We start from the raw sequence: 21,171 nt of genomic DNA, 5'->3' as shown, positions 1-21,171 counted from the left end.
GTCTTGGAGGGCCGGGCTGCCCCGTGGTTGAGCGTGGTGCAGACCACACCGTGCCGAGGGTTGCGATCCCCTTACCGGTCAAAAAAAAAAAAAAAAAAAGTCTTGGAGCTCTCTTATGGATCTTTAGTATGACCCGGAGTGGGGGTCGAAGCGCCCAGGCCTAGCTCCTTAACAGGTTACCCAGCCTCTCCGCCCACCTGTCGGCTTTTAACCACTCATCTCCCAAGAAGGCAGGGCCCGCCTTCACCCCTCCACTGAGGCAAGCGTCGGTCCTGCGCGTAAAACGTGTACGCTCTTGGGATCGGGGAATCCCCCACGCGCGTAGCGTTACCGAGGAGAGAACGAGGTTCACGGCCTACCCCACAATGCACAGCTCGCCCTTCCGGAAGCAAGAACTATAACCCGTGCAATGCACTCATCCGGGCGGAAGCGACTCACCTTGAGTCTGATTGGAAGTGACGAAGCGAGGCATTGTGGGACTTCGTCCGTCTCCCAGTAAGCGTGTGCCAACCGGCCTCGCTCGGCTCCCGCAGCCACGTCCGGGAGGTGGCGGCGGCTAAAGAGGTATGTCAACGGAGCAGGCCAATCCCCTGCGTGCGCAGCCGCAGTGGTTCGGGCAGCGCCGGAAGTGCAGGGGGATGGGGTGGCGGTGACGCGATTCTGTCCGCGTTGGAGGGGCCGTGCCGCCGCCGGAGTCGCCGCGGCCGCCTTGTGACGTGGCACAGCCGGAGCCTTAATACTAGAGCCGGAGCTGCCGCGCCAGTCGCCCAGCAAGTCCTTACCGCGCTAATTCCTGTCCCGGAGCGTCTTCCGACACGCCGGCCAGCAAGCCGTCCCTGCCTCCTTTTTCCTCCGCTGTTTCTCTTCCCTCTTAATGAGTTTGCGGTGAGCTTGAAAGGAGAAGGCCTGGGGACGCCCCGAACCCCTTCTGCCCATCGCAAGTGCCATTACCGCCATGGGCCTCACTATCTCATCTCTCTTCTCCCGCCTCTTCGGCAAGAAGCAGATGCGTATTTTGATGGGTGAGTGAGGGGTCTCGGGTCGAGGCCAGACCTGGGTGGAGGTAGGGGATGGCCGGGTCTCTACTCTTGGGATGGCCTCGGGGCCTTTATTTCCCCTCCGCCGGCCGTGGTGGGGGAGGGGCGTCTGGTCGGGGGTCAGGAAGAGTCCTTAAAGGGGAACAATGGAGGAAAGGGGGAGAGATCGCCCCAGATCTGTCGCCCAAAGAGGCTGGGATAGGGCCTCGGGCAAGGTTTCCTCTTTTGGGGCTTGGCTTACTCTTCTTGATCTTAATGAAAGCTGGACAAGGTTGGGCGGAGATATGGGGGAACGAACTCTCCGAAGCGAACACTGGAGAGTCCCATTTTCACGGTGCAATGTGTATCCCCTCTTCCCGGGTGTGGGCAGCGGTCGAGAGGGAGGCAGAGCGACTCCAGCCTTCTTCCTCCCTCTTTCCGCTCCGTGTACACATTCTGCACACTCCATTGGTATGTGAGCGAGCGGTCGCCAAGAGCCGCCCCGGGCAGGAAGTGACCAGGCCCAGAGTGTGGTGGCGAGGGAGCACCCCAGGTTTCCGAAGAGTCTGGAGTCCTCAGCTCTCAGTGTGCTAAAATTTCGCCTCGCGGTAGATTCCGTTCCATATTTTTTTCTTCTTAAGCTAATTTTCTGAGAACTGAGTTGATCATGTGTGTTTCTTTCAAGAACTCTGCACATATTTGGTTTACTGTCTGGTTTTCACACTTAATTTTTATTCAGCTGGCTTAAGTCTCGATGCAAAAACTTTTAGAAACTGATTTTTTTTTAAACTTCATAAATTTTCAGTAACTAATGACGCTTAATTTTAGGGTAGCCTTGTTAACTAGTAACTACAAAGTTGTTTTTTTCAAATTCTTTTAGAAAATAGACTTTTAAAAAACTGCTCTTCAGGTGCGGTTTTTTGCTCAGCTGAGGTCGAAGGGCTGTCACATGGGTGATATAAGCAGCCCCTCCCCTCACAGTAGTACTGTGAGTAGTCTGTACATCACAGCGGAGCTCCTTGGACCTGAATAATGCTAAAAGGAGCCCCTCTAGCTCTGAACGTTGAAACTTGTTGGTTCATTAGCTTGTTTTCGAGCGGGAAAGATTTTAATTTCGAGCTCTTCTACCATTCAAAAGCAAACTTCTGTAATATTTGAAGGTGAATGAAAAGTAAGAGTATACACATTTGGTCTCGTTTCACCTTCCTGTTAGTTCAGCTTTTTCATAATTCATAAAACAATTGTTCATCATTCACAAAGATAAATCAAAATGTTTTCTCTTTCAAAGTTTCTGAGATTTCCTTTATGAAGAGAACAGAATTATTTTAGGAGGGCAAGCATATTGTTTAAGCTTTAAGTGAGACTTGACAGTCTGAAAAAGGAACTCAAGTCAATGGTAGGACTTTGGTCTGTGATCAGTGGATTTCCTCTCTGTTGCTTAAAAAAAGTAAATGGTTGTGTTCTTGAAAATGTGTTATATTGGTCTTTTTTTCTTAAGATTTATTGTAAATGAATTGCTATTTTTCATTTCCTTAGTCTTTTGTGATGGTTAAAAGTGTCAAAAGGGGAAGAAAGGTAGTAAGCACTTTCCTATATTTACTGTATTTGGGGGGCATTCCCCTCCCCACAAATAATGATTGGAAGAAAATGGAAGAGGAAAAGTATTTAACTTTCTGCATTTGTACAGTGGATAGAAGTCATGATTTGGGATTGTTTATTTGATGTCAGATGTTTTATTACTTAGATTTGCTATTCTTGTTTGGCACTTTAATTTCAGGATGATCAGTTTTCTTTGATTAAAAACACTAAAGTCATAAGGTCATCTTTTATGGTAATTCATCAAAGGTAGTATATGTGCATGAACAGGGAAAGAGGTAGTTTGGAAGTTTTATAATTCTTAGATTTTTTTTTTTGTCTGACTTGATGAGTGATTGACAGCATAAATAATAGATCATTTTTAAGGTCTCTACCACATTCAGGTATTGGAATTACCAGTTAATGTTTTTTCTGTATTACATTAGTGTTTTTTTTCCCCTTTATAAAGCTTAGATAAAATTTATGCCTTCTTGAGTCAGTGGCTTTTTCAGACTTTACCATTTTAAAATGTATTAAGAGGTAGCATTTAGCTTATGGGTCTAGTTTGTCAACCTACTCATGCATTACTAACTAAATGCAGAAAACTGCATTTTCTCAGGTCATTAGTTGAAAACATAATTGCTAATCTTTAAAATAATAAGTCCATTCTGATTAGTTATGTCAGTATGGGAAACAATACAAAAGGTAAAAATCTTTAGTGTCAAGCCACTAGAAGTTGATAGATAACAGCCATCCTTAGAGGCACCCTTTTGTATTATTATAAAGCATGGTATCAGAGACTTTGATAATTTGCTGCTAATTAACTCATTGATAAAGTGCAGATGTTCCTGATCCATTGAGTAGAGGCAGAACCCAAGCTCCTTATGATTTTTCCTTATACCCATTAACCTCAGTTTCAGTTTGGATGGTCAAACCTCTGAGGAATTAGTAGATAAAATATGAAGATACAGTGTGTCTGCCAGAAAAACTTAAAGGCAAGATGGCAGTATATAAATACTATTTGAGAGTTCTGGCTTCAGAAACCCTAACACATTAGGGTTTACAAATTTTTTTTAACTTAAAAAAAATTGTGATGTAATTCATATCTCAAATAATTCATATTATAAAATTTACCTCTTCAAAGTGTACAATTCAGTGCTTTTTTAGCATATTCACAAAGCTGTGTGACTATCACCACTGTCTAATTCCAGAATAGTTTTGTCATTCCCAAAAGAAACTACATGCCCTTTAGCAGTGACTCCCATCCCCTCACCCCCATCCCCCTCCTCTGGTAACCACTAATCTACTTTCTCTTTCTGTATGTCTGTTCTGGACAGTTCGTATAGTGGAATCATGTAATATGTGGCCTTTTGTGTCTGGCTTTTTTCTTTTCTTTTCTTTGACCGGTAAGGGGATTGCAACCCTCCGCATGGTGTTGTCTGCACCACGCTCAGCCAGTAGCGCACCGGCCATCCCTATATGGGATCGGAACCCGCGGCGTCGCGCTACCAGCGCCGCTACGGGGCTGGCTCGTGTCTGGCTTTCTTCACTTGGCATGTTTTCAAAGTTCATCCATATTATAGCATTTATCAGTACTTCATTCCTTTTTATGGCCAAATGTAGTAATTCCATTGTATGGATAATACTATATTTTGTTTATTCATTCATCAGTGGATGGAAATTAGGTGTTTCCACTTTTTGGCTCTTATGAATAATGCCACTATGAACAACCATTTTTGTGTGGGTGTATGTTTTTCATTCTCTAGTAAATACTTAGGAGTGGAATTTTTGGGTCATATAGTAACTGTATTTAACATTTTGAAGAACTGACAAACTCTTTTCCAAAGCAGGCATACCAGTTCACATTTCCACTAGCCACATACGAGGGTTCTAATTTCTACACAGGACTTAGGTTTTTAATACCTGCTCTTCTACTTCTGTGATTTTTGGGGGGACATTTCTGAACCTCAGGTGCCTCATCTGATAAATGGAAGGTTATTGTGAGGAATAAATAACAAAAATTTATGGAATCACCTAGTATTGTGCTTTGAACACAGTAAGCACTCCATTTTAAATCATTATTTGAAAGTTATTATGAAGGTGTATTTCGTGCTTCTTGTAGAAAATTTGAAAGATAAAGGAAAACATGAAAAATCTATCATCTTACCCATGTGAAAATACTTTTGTCTTCCCAGTATTTTTCCTTCCTGTATTTTTTTTTTTTTACCTCAAAGCTGAGTTAATTGGATCTAGCTTCTTTAATTTAAAATCTAAGTATTTCTTGCTGCCATAATTTGTTAGACATACTTTTTAATGATTAGCAAAGATTTTTGAGGTAGTTTTACTGCTATATTAACATTTTGGTCAAAGTGCAGCTCTAGTTAAGAATAAGTAATGATTCCAGTATATCTTTCAATACAGTGACTTGTTTATGGAGGTGAAGGGGAGGGAGAACATTGCTGCACTGTACAGATTAGTCTTATCTTGTCTAGTTGATAATTGGTTATAGTTTCAGGTTGTGGAGAAATCTCATTGTCAAATATTGCAGCAGTAAGGAAATACATACTTTAGAAATGACTAAAGTGGCACAAAATTGTTAGACTAACATGTTTTTGAGTAAAGAACTATATAATGAGTTTTAAGTGATAATGTTGTACATATGTACATATATAATTTGTACATCTTAAAGCTCACAGTAGAAATACTTTTTTTAAAAAAAAACTTTCAGTTTGCATTTATACAGCACTGTTATTTTGGAGATAACTGCAAAAGATACTTTCTGTGTGGCTGTGAGCCATTAAACTTGTCTTTTTATTTAAAATTTAATAAAATTTTTATTTAAAAAATAATTTGTGTACTGTCCAGCTGCCAACAAAAATTTATGGCTGCTGAAAAGGCCTTATGGTTACATTATTTTGTAAATTCTTACCTTTTCTAAAAAATAAAAGAGTATATAAAACATATTGAAGGCCTTTAAGCAATCATCTTCGAAAAGATACCAGCCCAGCATTTTTTTTCCTTTTTGGTGCTGGCTGGTAAGGGGATCTGAACTCTTGACCTTGGTGTTACCAACATTTTAATAAATTGACTTGGGATTTTTTTCCCCTTTTTTAATGAAAGTAATACATGTTTATTAGGTAAAAAAAATTCTAACAGAGAAGTAAATATGCATGCAAGCAGGTATAACACTTATTAAAAGATCTTTTTTGTTTTTGTTTTGGTGGCTGGCAGGTATGGGGATCCGAACCCATGACCTTGGTGTTAATAAGGCTGTGCTCTAACCAACTTTGTTAACTGGCCAGTTCAACACTATTAAAAGAAAAATTGGATTACCTACATGCTTTTTCTATAATCTTATTATACAATCATGGTTTGTCTCAAATTTCATTCATTCTTTGTCAGTATTTTTGGATTTACATTGTTTTTCAATGGCAGTATGAGATCTAGTTGTACCTTCAATGAGGACTGATGGGTACCATAGTGCTCAAAACCTGACTCAGGTGTTTTTGTTTTTCCTTATCAGCATCTCAGTTTAAATTCTGACTTGGCTTAATTGTATTTGGATTTAAAGGTGAAATTTGGTGTACTTAAGATCAGAATCACCCAGAGAGGTATTAGGCTTTCAGGAGACTTAGCCTAGTAGAACAGTTAAAGAATCTGGTTGTTTTTTCTGTGCCTTCACCCACTTCGTTTTCTGTATTTTTTGCTGAAGATGCCAAACTTTAAGGTAGCTACTTTTGTTTCATTGTGTATTTTTTAGAATTATGTTTTCTGATCTTTTCGTCTTTTTCCATAGTCAAAAAAAAAACCAACATGTGTAACAAACAGTTGGGTTTTCATATGCCATGAATGAAGGCTTGGGGTGGGCTGCTCACTCTAGTAAGTATCACAGTATTTTGGAAAGTATAAACTTGCATTTCATTCAGTACGAGGAGGTGGGGAATAGGGTTTGATTAGAGAACACAGGAATAAGGCAGCATAAAAGGCTTGAGTTTCCAGGGAGATCTTAAGGTTACCCTTTGTGTAAGTTACAGAGTAGAAGGGGTGGGAGGAGTCTGAGTTGCTTGTAGCTTTTGTTTGTTTTGGACCAACTTATAAAAGTTAAACTTATTGTACTTGCTCAGGAATGTAAATTAGATAAGTGAGGTGATTCCAACTAGCATTGTTTTCATGTGCCATGTAATGCTTTGATTTAAATATTAAGAAAGTGTCCTTGTTTAAATCAATACGCAATTGAATTGATTTTAAAAATCTGTGATAAACCCAGGGGGTGAAATGTGATGTCCTTAGAACAATATATTCATTGAAGTTCTTAGATATTGATCTTTCATTTATGAGAGCTTTAGCAAACAATGTAGAATATAAAGGTTTTAAGAGAGTCATACTAATAAGCAGTTAATTTGTTTTATCACTGTAGGTATACCTTCTAGTTCTAATGTGGATTCCCCCCCCCCCAAGTATTTCTCCCTGCACATTTGATGTTGAGGTAGATTTAAGTACAAGTAAAATTGGCCTCACTTCACTTATTTTCATTATAAGGAGACTAGGACATAATTATATATTATTCCCCCTTAGCATTGAGATCCATTACTTAAAATTCACTCTGTAAATATAAGGAAAACTAAATTTACGAAAGTTAATTCTGTACTCACTTGTTCTGATGTGTTCTCTGATTCAACTTCTAATTTGTGTTTTAAAAAATGGTGATAGTTCAGAGAATTAATAAAAGGATTCTCTTCCAACTCAAGTACTTATTTTACGGCTCATTTCTCTGGTCTCAGTTACCTAAAGTGACCTGTTTAAAGGTATTTAACTAGTTTGTGGCAAAGCTAGAGATTAGAGCCTGAGTCAGCCAGATACTCTTTTCATTTCACTGCTATATGCTTTTCTCTCTAGGTCTAGAAAGAAAAATGGAAAGGCTTTCTGTAGGAAGTGTTGCCTTTGACTGGAAATCAGAAATTATTATTTTTTTAGAGGAATTCAAGATATATTTATTATAATGAACAGTTTTTGTGCATTGTCTTAAGGGTCTTCACACACAGTGCTGCTTTATTTTATATGTTGGGTTTTGACATAAGTATTCTTTTTTATTAATTTATTAATTTTTGCATTCTAAGATGTTGCTGAGCAGTTCGGGGAGGGGGAGGGGGAAAGAGGAGATAGGGTGAGATTAGGAGGAAGGGGGCTGTGGTCCAGGCTGGTGGCACTCCCTTTATACAGGTTGGGGAGCCCAGGGGCCTTCTGGTGGTGGCTCAGTTGTGGCTGGGCTGGATGCAGACATGTGTGGGAGAGGGGCATGGCTGAGGCCTTCGGCCTTCCCCCTACACTGGCTTGGGAACCTGGAGGTGCTTCCAGTCCTTCTAAGTTTTATAAGGTGTTCTTTGGTGGTGTTAGACCTTTACTGGTTAATTTCAGAATTTTGTCTCTGATTTGTGGGTTTTTTGTTTTTTCTTTCAGTTCTGTGTTGGATTATTCCCTATTCCCACCACTTTTTTTTTTTTTTTTTTTGGTCATTTTTGTGACCGGCCGCACTGCGCTCAGCCAGTGAGCGCACCAGCCATCCTTATATAGGATCCGAACCCGCGGCTGGGCTCCCAGTGCCGCACTCTCTCTGGTGCGCCACGGGGTCGGCCCCCTATTCCCACCACTTGAACTCTGCACTGGAACTAATTTGTTGTCCTTTGGTTACTTCTAAAATGGGGAAACTTCCTGTGGGAACCAGCACTTGAGCCCTGTGACTGAGCTAAATTGCTGCCTTGCTGCTGATTATCTGGGGAAGGCTTTTTGTGCAGCTCAGGTTTTAATTGTTGACCTTGTAAGCACTTCCTGGTCTTGTGAAGTCCGGTACACCTGGGTTGTGTGGAAACTCTCGTCTGGGCCTGAGTCTTTTCAGCAAACTGCACCCCCTGCAGTTCTATATTCCTGACCAGTATCCACTACATCATGGCCCTGTGCTGATTGGAAGGCAGATCACCTGTCCGTGCTGTGCCCCAGTGTTTCTCTGGTGGCCCCTCTCCCCCAAACCCCATACTTTCCATGGGATGGTCCATGAGCCTGTCCCTTGCACCAGTGACTCACTGGCCTCTGAATAGCTCCTTTTTTCAGTTGTCTGTGGCCCCTCCCTCCTATGTGGGTCCATGGGAACACTGTTAGTAGTCTTGCTGCCCTGGGGGCCACTAAGGCCCTCTTTTCCCCTGTAATCTCCAAACAGTTTCATACAAAGGGCACAGCTGTGGCTTTTGCCAGCTCTTCCTCCGTGTGCTCACCAGGGCCAGCCTTGAAATGGCTGGGGCTTGAAAAGGTCATAACAGTCCTTTCTTTCTCTAATCGTGACTTCTGCCTTCATGAACTCTGTAGGTCTCTCCTCCTCTTCCCCTGAGCTCTAGCAGCCCCAGCTTGGCAGTCCTTGCTTTTTAATAGTCGTAAATTGGTTGATTGTGGGAGAGGGTGACATTGGAGACCGTCTGTTTTGCCATCTTGATTGGAAGTCAGAAATCAGAAATTAGATAATTTCATTTCTAACTTATATTTGTGCCTTGAACAGTCAACTTTTACTTTCAAATTGTAAATTTATTCTAAAATTGTTTCTCAGTGTGTGCTTTTGGTCTAGATTTTAAACCTATGATCTCTTCTTCTAGTTGGATTGGATGCTGCTGGCAAGACGACCATTCTTTATAAACTGAAGTTAGGGGAGATAGTCACCACCATACCTACCATTGGTAAGAAAGTTTACAGATGACTTTAATTTGTATTATAGTGATATTTTATAAGGTGATATAGAATACAGTCTAATTTTGATAGTCTTTGTTAAGCTTGTTGATTATCTTAGCAGGACTTTTAAAAAGCTCTTCTGAGAGAGTTCCATAGTAAAGGGGTTTATTTCCTCAACGAAATTTTATCTTGCACAGAGGTCATTTTTGTTTTTCTTTGTAGGTTTTAATGTGGAAACAGTAGAATATAAGAACATTTGTTTCACAGTTTGGGATGTTGGTGGTCAAGATAAAATTAGGCCTCTCTGGAGGCATTACTTCCAGAATACCCAGGTAAGGAACGCTGTATGTTTTTATAACTATTCTTTATGGGTTTTATGCTCTGAAGTTTATGTTAATATCTAGTGTTTACTTGGATGTTGGTGTTTGCTATATGAGTTGGCATTCTTCTTATCACTGCTTCCATATTCTTCAGTGGACTCTCACTCATGCCTTTGAAGCCTAAATTACCTAGGGTCAAAGAGTTACATAGCCATCATAGTAAGATTTTGAAAGATGGGGTGGGATGAGTGTGGTCATTGTTGTCAAGAATGAATTAGGTATTTTGTCAAAAATGAATTAGGTATCTCATCAATACTTCTTTTGGTTTCATTATTAGTTTGGAAAGTAAGGTCTGGGGCTGGTCGGTTAGCTTACTCGGTAAAACAGGGTGCTGATAACACCAAGGTCAATGGTTCAGATCCTTGTACTGGCCAGCTGCCAAAAAAGAAAAGGAAAAAGTAAGATCTGTATAACTTTCTGTCATTGAAGTTTGTAATGATTAAATGTAAGACTATTGATAGTCTTTCATTTAGCCCAGTTAGGTGTTTATAGAAAGAAAATACATTAAAGTAAATCTGCTATGTTGATTTGTACGATATTTTTATACTGTCCTATCATATATATAATATGAGCATGGAAGAAACCTTAGTGATCCTGTAGAGCAGGAGTTCTCAAATTTGGCTGCACATTAGAGAATCACCTGGGGAGCTTGAAAAATCCTGAAGTTCCAATCATAGCCCTAGACAACCTGAATCAGAATTTCTGGGGATGTAAGCCAGGCATCAGTAGTGCTTCTCAAACTTTAGTATGCATGTGAATCACCTGGGTATTTGTTAAAAATGCAGATTGATTCAGTAAGGCTTGCCTGAGATTCTGTATTTCTAGCATATTCTCAGGTGGTGCTAGTGCCACTGGTTTGGGATCTCACAGCAGCAGCTTTATTGGCATTTTTGGCTGGATATTTCCTTATTCTGGAAAGAGAAGCCTTTCTTTTTGCATTATAGAATACTTAGCAGCATCCGTCCTCTACCCACTAGATGCCAGAAGAAACTCTCCCCAGCCCACTTCTGACAATCAAAAATGTCTTCACACTTGCAAAATATCCCTTGGGAACAAAATTGCTCCCTGGTGAGAACCACTGTTCTGGTCTATCTTATATATGAGGAAACTGAAACTTGGAATGACTTAATCCAAGACCTGAGATGAGAGCTTACTCTACTTTATTTTCTGTTTAACCTGGTCCCAATTCTGTTGTCTTTTCTACCACACCAGGAGTTTCTCATCAGTTTTTGTTTATTACTGAAGTTGATAATTTTTTTTTAGTAAAATAATATTACAAGCACTTTATAGTTTAAGATTTGCAATGTCACTCTTATTTTCCAACTCTTAAAACATTGCATACAAGTGAGATGTATTGTCACTAGGTGGCAGTGAATACTCTTAGGTGCATGGTCGTAATAACCGTGTTTTAAATAGTGACTTGTGTTTTAAAAAAAAAAAAAAGTGACATGCCTTTTTATTTAAAAATAAGAATGTTTATGTTCATTAACACAGCTGTGGTTAGAAAAGTTATTTTGATACAGGGATACTTGCTTTAAAAAACTTTATTATGGAGATTTTCAAATATACACAAAAGTAGAGAGAATAGCATAATAAGCTCCCATATATCTATTTTGCAACTTCAGTTATTAGGATATAGTCAATACTGTTAATTGATACTTATTTCTAATGTGCTTTACCTCCTGGATTATTTTAAGTAAGTCACAGGCATTTTATTTAGGGAAAATGTTTTTTATAATTTTTTAATTGACACAATTTTACATATTTATGGGGTACAGTGTGATGTTTCCATACATGTATACATTGTGTAATAAATCAGTGTACTTAGCTTATCCATTACTTTATACATTTATAATTTTTGTGGAGAGAACATTTAAAATCCTCTCTTCTAGCTATTTTGAAATATACAATACAATATTGTTAACCATAGTCACCCTACTGTACAGTAGAACACCAGAACTTATTCCTCCTATCTAACTAACTTTGTACCCATTGACTAATCTCTCCCTATCCTCCACCCATCTTTACTCTTCCTAGCCTCTGGTAACCATTGTACTCTCTACTTCTATGAAATCAACTTCTTTAGATTTCACATCTGAGTGAGATCATGCAGTATTTGTCTTTCTATTCCTGGCTTATTTCACTTAACAGTATCCTCCAGGTTCATCCATGTTGCCACAAATGACAAGATTTCATTCTTTTTTATAGCTTGAATAGTATTCCATATTGTTTGTGTGTGTGTGTGTGTGTGTACACACACCACATTTTCTTTATCCATTTATCTGTTGATGGACACTTAGGTTGATTCCATATCTTGGCCATTGTGAATAATGCTGCAGTAAACATGGGAGTGCAGATATATCTCTTTGACATACTGATTTCATTTCCTCTGGATAATTGAGAGTACTTCAAAAAGTCCATGGAAAGATTTGTATTATCTTTTAATTCTGTTTTTCCACAAACTTTTTGAAATAGCCTCATATACCCAATATTGGGATTGCTGGATCATACGTTAGTTCTATTTTTAATTTTTTTTTTTTTTTTTGTCTTTTTCGTGACCGGCACTCAGCCAGTGAGTGCACCGGCCATTCCTATATAGGATCCGAACCCGCGGCCGCTGGGAGCGTCGCTGCGCTCCCAGCGCCGCACCCTCCCGAGTGCGCCACGGGGTCGGCCTCTATTTTTAATTTTTTAAAGAACCTCCACACTGTTTTCCATAATGGCTCTACTAATTTACCTTCCCACCAACAGTGTATAAATGTTCTCTTTTCTCCACATTGACTCTAGGATTTGTTATTTTTTTAATCTTTTTGATGACAGCCATTCTAATAGGGATGAGGTGATATCTCATTGTAATTTTGATTTGCATTTCCCTGATGATTAGTGATTTTGAGCATTTTTTCATTTATCGGCTATTTGTATGTCTTTTTGAAAATGTCTATTCAGGTCTTCTGCTCATCTTTAAATCAGATTATTTGGTTTTTTTTTTTTTTTTTTTTTTTTTTTACTATTGAGTTGTTTAAGTTCCTTGTATATTCTGGACATTAGCCCCTGTCAAATATGTAGTTTGTAAATATTTTTTCCCATTCTACAGGTTGTCTGTTTACCTCTGTTGGTTGTTGCCTTTGCTGTGCAGAAGCTTTTTAATTTGATGTAATCCCATTTGTCTTATTTTTGCTTTTGTTGCCTGTGCAAAAAAAGGTCTTATCCAAAAAATCCCCATCCAATTTCATGTAGTGTTTTCCCTATGTTTTCTTCTAGTAGTTTCATAGTTTTGGGCCTTACACTTAAGTCTTTAACCCATTTTGAGTTGATTTTTGTATATGGTGATAGGGTACTAGCTTCTCCTGTGTGTGGATATCCGGTTTTCCCAGCACCATTTATTAAAGAGACAGATTGTCCTTTGCGCAATATCTTTTCTTGGTGACTTTGTCAAAAATCAGTTGGCTGTTGATTTTTGAAATGTGTGCTTTTGAAGTGAAGTTAGATATGAAGTAAAAGTTCGCCAATCCTTAAACCTTGTAATTCTTGACCAAGGGTAACCCTGGTTTTTATCCCTAGATTTTTTTAGAATGCTTTGTAATTTACTTTGAGTTCTTAATTTGAGATTAGACCTGTTCTTGGCCTCTTTGGACCACCTTAGAATTAAAAGTCCAGGTACTACTTCCTAGGAGGCTAATGTCCACGGGGGAAAGCTTTTAAGTGTTACTTGATGTAATCACCGCTAAGCTCTTAGCTTGCATTTCCAGCATTCCTGATATCAGTTCTCCTACCTATAAAACTAAAACAAAACAAAACACTAACTATAGGCATTTAACTGTGCTTCCTATAGTAACAATCCAAAACACAGTGTGTAGTAAATTTTCCTTCCCTCAATAGATAATTCTAATTAATTTGCTATTCTAAATAATTAAGTAAATATTTGGCTTTTAAAAAAATCTTATAGCAGCTGGGTTTATCTTTAGAATCCTAGCATTTCTATGCTGTTGATTCTAGGCTATTCCAGGAAGGGAATAACTTAGAATTTATTCCTAAAATAATTCTCCCTCTCGATAATGTTACTTCGGGACTGATAGTGCTATTTACATTTTAAAACAGAATAAAAATAGAATGTTAGTAATCAAGATAAAATTAAATCCCTTTTAGAGGCATTACCTCTTCTAATGAGGGTAGATTCTAAAAAGGAATAGTGTAGGAGATAGAGAAAGGAAGAAAGATAGATTAATAAATGTCTGTGATAAGCCAAGCATAATGATAGATCCTTTTATACTTCAATGATTATGTTTAATCTTTTTTTGTTAGTTTTGTAGTTTTTTTGTTTGTTTGCTTTGGCTGCTGGCCAGTACATGGATGAACCCTGAACCTTGGTGTTAGCACCACACTATAACCAACTGAGCTGACAGGCCAGACACATTTAATCTTTAACAGGCTTATAAAGTCGATGGTATTGTTTTTATTTTATAGAATAGGATGCATGTTCAAGGATGAGGTAACATATATATAACAAGTAATACTGAGATTTGGATTTGGGTCTGTCTTTTTCACCATGCTACATTGGCTATCAAAGCACCCAAAGTTTTTTCAAAAGATAGGATATTTAAAGTTATGGTTTCCAACAGAGATAAAGGAAATGGACTTGAAATTTGCTAGACCAAAAGGAAATTGTCATTTAATGATTGTAGGCTAAAAGAAGTGTTAGGTGCTCTTGGCAAGCTGAGAACTATGGTAATGCTGGGGGGTAAATAGAAAATGAAGTAGGATAGTCCTTTGCCCTCAGTGGATAGAATCTAGTTTATATAAATAAATAAAAGTGCAAGACAATCTGTGATAAGTAACAAATGATCAGAAGTACTTTAGGGGACAGGATTGTGGGAAGAATATTTAAAGTAATCACTTTAGTATTATAGGAATAGGTTTTTAACAAAGCAATAAAATTAATCTGCCCCCTCTTTTTCTAGCTGAAAATTTTATGCTTTTCCATTTGAAAGTTTTTAGAAAAAAAAATTTTTGTTGCAACCAACTGAACTGACTGACTAGCCCTTTAGAAATGTCTTAATTTCAACTAATTGCTTCCCAATTTCATTTCTCTTGCAGTATAGATTTATAATATTTGTGACTAACTTTAAGAATTGTTACTGCCTTCCTTTTGTTAAGAATTTCTTACTTGAGGAGACATTGCTTTGGGAACTATCCCCAGTGCTCTCCTTACTTGCAAGTAATAAAGGCTTTTCCTCAAAAAAAAAAAAAAAAAAAAGAATTTCTTACTTGAGCAAGTTAATCTTGAATTTTTCTTGATATATTTTGCTTAAGATTTCCTTCTGTGGAGTTGGCAGGAAACATTCTGGAGCCAAGACTATTTTTTCCTTCCGTGATTAAGCGTATAAAACTACTGTAGTGCACCCCCTTGCTCTCCCTTTCTACTCTTTTTATACTTTGTGCACGACTTTGAGTGAATAAGCTAATTCAGTTTGTAAGTTCATGATTCTTCAGGATCTTTGGTTTATTCTTTTTACTTTTGTCCCCACTTCTTGCCTATTTTGTTACTTATACTTACCTGTGCTTAAATGTGCAAGTGCAGAGGGAAGGCGGGGGATAAAATTTATTGTTACTGTGGTTGAAAAAAGTGATCAATTGATTAAGAATAAGAGTTTTTTAGATTTGGAAGAACATTAATAAGTTAAAATCACTAAACAGTTTTCAAAATTAGAGCTCTGAATTTTTTTTTTTTTAATATATAGGGAGATATTTTCTTCCTAATGTCTAACCCTTGAAACTGTTTTGCTGCCTATAGGTACGTTTCATATTTATTTTGTCCTTTAAGTTTAACTTATAATTTATTGAAAAAATTTTTCCCCAGGGTCTTATTTTTGTGGTAGATAGCAATGATCGTGAAAGAATTCAGGAAGGAGCAGAAGAGCTGCAGAAAATGGTGAGAACATACTTTATCATTTTTAAGATGTGTTTTCTAGGTGATGATGGTAGTGTTAGTGGTTGGTACATTTTAACTATGATTATATTACACAAATGAAATTTTACAGCTAAAAAGAAACTTGAGAAACAGTATCATTCACAGGTTCTTAATAATGTACATAAAAAACTCCTATAGAACTTTTTAAAAAACACAAGGAAGAGTAGCTACTTCATTAAGCCAGGAGGAAGGCACAGTTTGTTTTTAGAATGCTCCATGAGTGATTTTGACTAGAGTGTGGTTTGTAAAACCATTATGCCAGTATATTTGTAACTAAGTTATTGGTGGCTATTGCCTAATGAGTCAAATGTTACCAACTTCTACTCTTTTTGTAAATAGCTTTATTGAGATATAATTCATGTACCATAAATTTCATTCATTTAAAATGTACAAGTCAGTAGTTTTTAGTATACAGAGTTGTACAACCCTCACCACAATCTATTAGAAAATTTTCATCACTCCCAAAAAAATCCTGGAACCATTCAGTCACTTCCCATTCCTTCCCTCCCTACACCCTTGCCAGCCAACAGTCTTCTTTCTGTCTCTGTATGGTCACCTATTCTGGACATTCATATAAATAGTATCATACAGTATGTAGTCTTTTGTGATTAGCTTCTTTCACTTAGCCTAATTTTTCAAGGTTCATCCATGTTGTATCATGTATAAGTACTTATGCCTGCCATTGTTTATTCTTGGTATTCTTGCATTTTTTCATGATACTGCTAATGCCCTAATATATTGTATTTTCCCACTGTTATCTGGTCCAGCTGACTGGAAAGGATAAAAGTCCAAACAGGATCATCTAAATACTTTTGCTGCTAAGTAACTTAAGATCCTGCAATAAACACTTTATTCCCATATTTATTTCTTGCCCTTGTCCAACCTGATCCTTGATGTATTATCATGAAGGCTGAATGAAGATTTACCTTAATGAAGTTGTAGGATAGTTGGCTTGAAAACAGTTCTGCTTGACTTGAAGACATAGAATTGTTCGCTTTGGATTTAAAAATGGAAGGATATGAGATTTAAGTTGCAAGAGTACCGAAACTTTATGTAGAGAAATTTGATGTTTAGTAATGTATTTAATGTTGAATAAAAGGTATATATAGGAAGACAGTGTTTTACCCAGTTTATTACAATGGTTGGGTTCCAATTTGGCAGTTGCTAATGCCTTAGCTTGTATTTCCAGCTTCAGGAAGATGAGTTGCGAGATGCAGTGCTACTGCTTTTTGCAAACAAACAAGATTTGCCAAATGCTATGGCCATCAGTGAAATGACAGATAAATTAGGTCTTCAGTCTCTTCGTAACAGAACAGTAAGTATTTGGAGGTTGATAAATTAACCTCCTGACTATTAGAGTTATTAGGATAATTGTTTAAGCTAGTGTTCAGTTTAAACATTTATTAATTGTCCCCTTTGAACATATAATGAGCACATCATTTATAAAAAAAATATAGTAATAATCCTCTTTCCCTTATACAAAAATCAGCCCTTTGAAAGGCTTTATTTCAAACCTTTATGAACATTGCATTCTATTTTACTTTAAAGTACACTGATATCTTCTCTGTTTTTTAACTTTTAGTATATTCTTTGAGGATCTAGAGGTTTGAAGGTCTTTATTCAATTTGATTTTTGTTAATTTTAATATTGATAAAGATGTGGGAAACTACTGTAGGAGAATTGGAATATCTAAAGATTATTGATATTCTTAATGTTAACTTTGTATCTTTTAAATAGTTCCATAGCAAATATTTTGGAATTTGGTTTTCTTATTAAAGGTTCAATATGTAGTAACTATTTTAGATAATATTGTTTAATACTGCTTGCTTGTTAACATCAAAAGCTTTCGGAAGAAATTGTATAATATTAAACAAGTCTTGAAGGTATTTTGAATATATATATATATATATATATATATATATATATTTTTTTTTTTTTTTTTGTCTTTTTCATGACCGGCCGCACTGCCCTCAGCCAGGGAGCGCACCGGCCATCCCTATATAGGATCCGAACCCACAGCAGGAGCGCTGCTGTGCTCCCAGCGCCGCACTCTCCCGAGTGTGCCACGGGATCGGCCCGAATATAAATTTTAAGAAATATTGTACTTGCTCTCAAATAGCTTATCATTTTATTTATTTTTATTTTTATTTTTTGGTGGCTAGCTGGTACAGGGATCAAACCCTGGACCTTGGTGTTGTCAGCATCATGCTCTAATCAACAGATCTAAGAGGCCAGCCCCTGCTTTTATCATTTTAGATATTGACAAAACACAATATACTGTTTTATATATAAAGGTGATATCACAAACCATTAGTGTCATGTGCTTAACGATAGTTTTGCATTAACTTGTCAATGCAAATATTGTGCTATGGCAAAAAAAACAAAAACAAAAACAAAAAAAAAACACCTGTATAGACTGAGATGTCCCAGGCTGATTTAAACAAGATAAACTGTTAAGTTTTCCATGCTGTGAGGGTATGAATTCATGCCTTACCCCAGCCTTCTAGGTTACTGGGGTGTTTGATTTTCAAATAGTAACTGGTAACATAGTATGCCTGCAGTGATCTCTCAACATTAAAGCAAGGTTTTTATTCTAAGGCAAAATAAAACTGGTCAGTAAAAAAAAAAAATTAAATTACCTTAAAGGTAATTAAATCATTTTCTAATTTTTGTTGTTTGATATTAATACCTGTAACTTGTCATTGCATTTCATACTGGAGATAAGATTCTTTACCATTTAAAAAGGTGAAACTTTTTGGAATTCATGAAATTAAAGGTAGTGAAATTATCTGAAAAGCCTGTCCCTAAAATAACAACAAACCCTACTCTTTCAAAAATTTACTTCTTCTACTCTGAATTTAGTTTTATGGGAAATAAGGGGGCTATAAAGACCAGTTTATTGGTTACTAATTTCCCCATGAATCTTCTGTTCAGATTAAGTGGTGGAAAGCTGACTAAATCTAATGAATAGGTTGAAGTAGCTTTAAATATGACGGGTTTTGTAAGAAGCAAGAGGTGTGAGAAGAATCCTAATTTAAAGGGTAGATAATTTTGAGTGATCTGTATAGTTACTAAGATCATTATATAATTAATCGTTTGTGAGATGTGATAACATACTTAACATTTATTTCTATGGTTTACAAATGTTTTGTTCACTTTTTTTCCTTATACATTTATGGTGATTGCTGACTCAGTAATACCCTTGGGCATTTGAGGGAAAATATTTTTCTGATTTAAAAAGTTAAAACTGGTTATATATAGTCTTATATTAATCAAGTATTTTCTTGTCCTTTCTTTACAGTGGTATGTTCAAGCCACTTGTGCTACACAAGGAACTGGTCTGTATGAGGGACTTGACTGGCTGTCAAATGAGCTTTCAAAACGTTAAATGAAACTGGATATCTAACCAAGGACACATTTCATAGAATTGGTCTAGGCTTGTTACAACAAAATTAGTTTGCATCTTGGTTATTAAACTATCTGGGACTGGTTTGGGCAGAATATTACAGCGTTTAAACTTATTTTGTTGCCAATTATTGTTTACCAAGTATAATGTTGCTATTTAGCAATACGCTTGGTTTTAAAGAAATTCTCCTTGGGGAAAAAAGTGTTCTCTTTTAATTTTACTTCCCTTAAACCTAAATGCCTGGATGTAGTTATTGTGATACCTTTAAATAAATCTGTTTTGAATGTTTTTTGAGCCCACAACAAACAATGTTTTAAAGTTATCCCCTTGCTACTTTACTGATACCTTTATCATTCCTGGGACAGTCTGCTGATTTAAAAATGTAGCATTCCATTTGTATTTATTTCTCTCCCTTGCCAAAAATATTTTTTAATACTGCTTGTACCAGCCAGGGAAATACTCCAAAACACTATTCAGCTGTCTTGCACTGAGGGACTTATTTTTCCCCCATTATTGACTCCTGGCTTCCATCAGCCAAAATTAACCTTGGTGTGGTTTGGATTTAAACCTAATTAATTCTGTGCTGGTTGCAAAGAGTTCATATTGAGTTGGTTTTTAATACTCAGCAGATTGTCTTCCTTTATATTGTATCTTTTTTATGTTGCATGTTGCGTTTGGTATCAGCCTCTTTGCCCAGTATATGATAGATTATTCAGCTAATGTTTTATTGTTTATTGGTGAACATATTTTCATTAAGAGTTTTTTGAAAACTCATCAGATTCAATGAATAAGTTTTCTTCATAACCCATTTGGAATTATTCCTAATAAAATGATAAAATATATAATTGTGTGTGTTCTTTTTGAATCTTCAAGATATTTTGAAATGGATTTTCTTATGTAGCAAAGTTTGATTTGCATATTTTACATACTGTGGACAATAATACAGATCCCAGTAGTTTTACTAATTGTCTAAGTTGGAAATAAAATATGGGTTGTTATCATGTATATAACAGAGTAGGAAGCAATATAAAAAATTCAGTTTTCTTTGATAAAATACCATTTTTAAAAATTCTACTGCTGATGGACATTGTGGGTTTTTTTTTTTTTTGTCTTTTAGTTTATCAATATACATTATAACCGATTTTCCTAAAATAACATTTTGATACTGTAAATTTCTTAAGTCAGATCAAGAGTAAAAGGCCGTAATAAAATGAACTGCCCCCAAAGCATGTATACATATATTTGTTTCATAGCCAATGTTAGTTAAAAAGCAAAAAAAAAAAAAAAAGAAATTCGAGTGCTGTTTGCATGACAGGATACACAGACTGTTAGTGATGCTACTAGGCATTTTAAAATTTCACACATTTTAGAACTTCAACGGAAAGCTGCAGGTGACTAATTCTTTCATCAATAAGGCAATAAAGGTATACCATTAACTATATCTATTAAGTTATTAAGGACTCAACTTGATAACTCTGGGTAACTTAGGTTTTGTCTATATTCTAATGTTTTATGTATTTTCAAACTTTGCTTTTTTATGGTTCTTAATGACTTATATAGATTCAGTTAAATTTATGGATTGAAAATTTATTTCCAAGACCAAACACATGCTTGTAAAAAAAAAAATTATATTTTTAAATTGTTTAAAAAAAAAAAAAAGACTGGATTAAGAAAAAAACATTAGAATTAAGTATTTGGTGATAGTGCAAAACAAGTTACTGAGATAAAGTGTATATTTAACTAGTTTGTGTCACTTGATATGCAACTTTCCTAGGACACTGGATGAATTCTCCCTTCTTCTTTCCAAATGAGAGAGGTCTTATTTCTTGTTAGATAAAACATGGTATAGTTTCTATAGTTTATGGGGTAGCAACTAGGAGATAAAAAGCTTCACTAAGTGCTGTATTAGAATCATAGTTAAATCAACACTGAATTAATTTGAAAAACTAAACCAATTAAGTCAGTGGTGCACTACCATTGGAGATGACTGCATTAAACTAAAATTGCCTAATTTTCACTGAATGGGTTAAAAAAGAATTGCAAGATTACTTTTTTTTTTTTTTAATTTAAAGAAAGCATTCACTTGGCAACTTGGCAGATGTTTTTTATCCCTAG

The 21,171-nt window shown here is 36.6% G+C and overlaps 1 protein-coding gene across 1 annotated transcript; it reads left to right on the top strand.

Moving 5' to 3' along the window:
• The first annotated feature begins 112 nt into the window (after positions 1-112).
• ARF4 (ADP ribosylation factor 4) lies at positions 113-19,847 on the top strand. Its single transcript, XM_063115004.1, has 6 exons — positions 113-1,022; positions 9,230-9,310; positions 9,525-9,634; positions 15,540-15,611; positions 16,840-16,965; positions 18,952-19,847. The coding sequence occupies exons 1-6, from the start codon at positions 956-958 to the stop codon at positions 19,036-19,038; spliced, it is 543 nt and encodes a 180-aa protein (XP_062971074.1). The 5' UTR covers positions 113-955; the 3' UTR covers positions 19,039-19,847.
• The last annotated feature ends 1,324 nt before the right edge of the window (positions 19,848-21,171 follow it).

Source organism: Cynocephalus volans, chromosome 11 (assembly GCF_027409185.1).
Source record: "Cynocephalus volans isolate mCynVol1 chromosome 11, mCynVol1.pri, whole genome shotgun sequence".
Classification (NCBI taxonomy): Eukaryota; Metazoa; Chordata; class Mammalia; order Dermoptera; family Cynocephalidae; genus Cynocephalus; species Cynocephalus volans.
This window is presented reverse-complemented; position numbering and strand designations above follow the sequence as displayed.

Coding starts and splice junctions, on each gene's coding strand:
- ARF4 (XM_063115004.1), top strand. CDS start 956: ATGGGCCTCACTATCTCATCTCTCTTCTCCCGCCTCTTCGGCAAGAAG. Junction 1,023..9,229: donor GCAGATGCGTATTTTGATGG/GTGAGTGAGGGG, acceptor CTCTTCTTCTAG/TTGGATTGGATGCTGCTGGC. Junction 15,612..16,839: donor CAGAAGAGCTGCAGAAAATG/GTGAGAACATAC, acceptor TTGTATTTCCAG/CTTCAGGAAGATGAGTTGCG.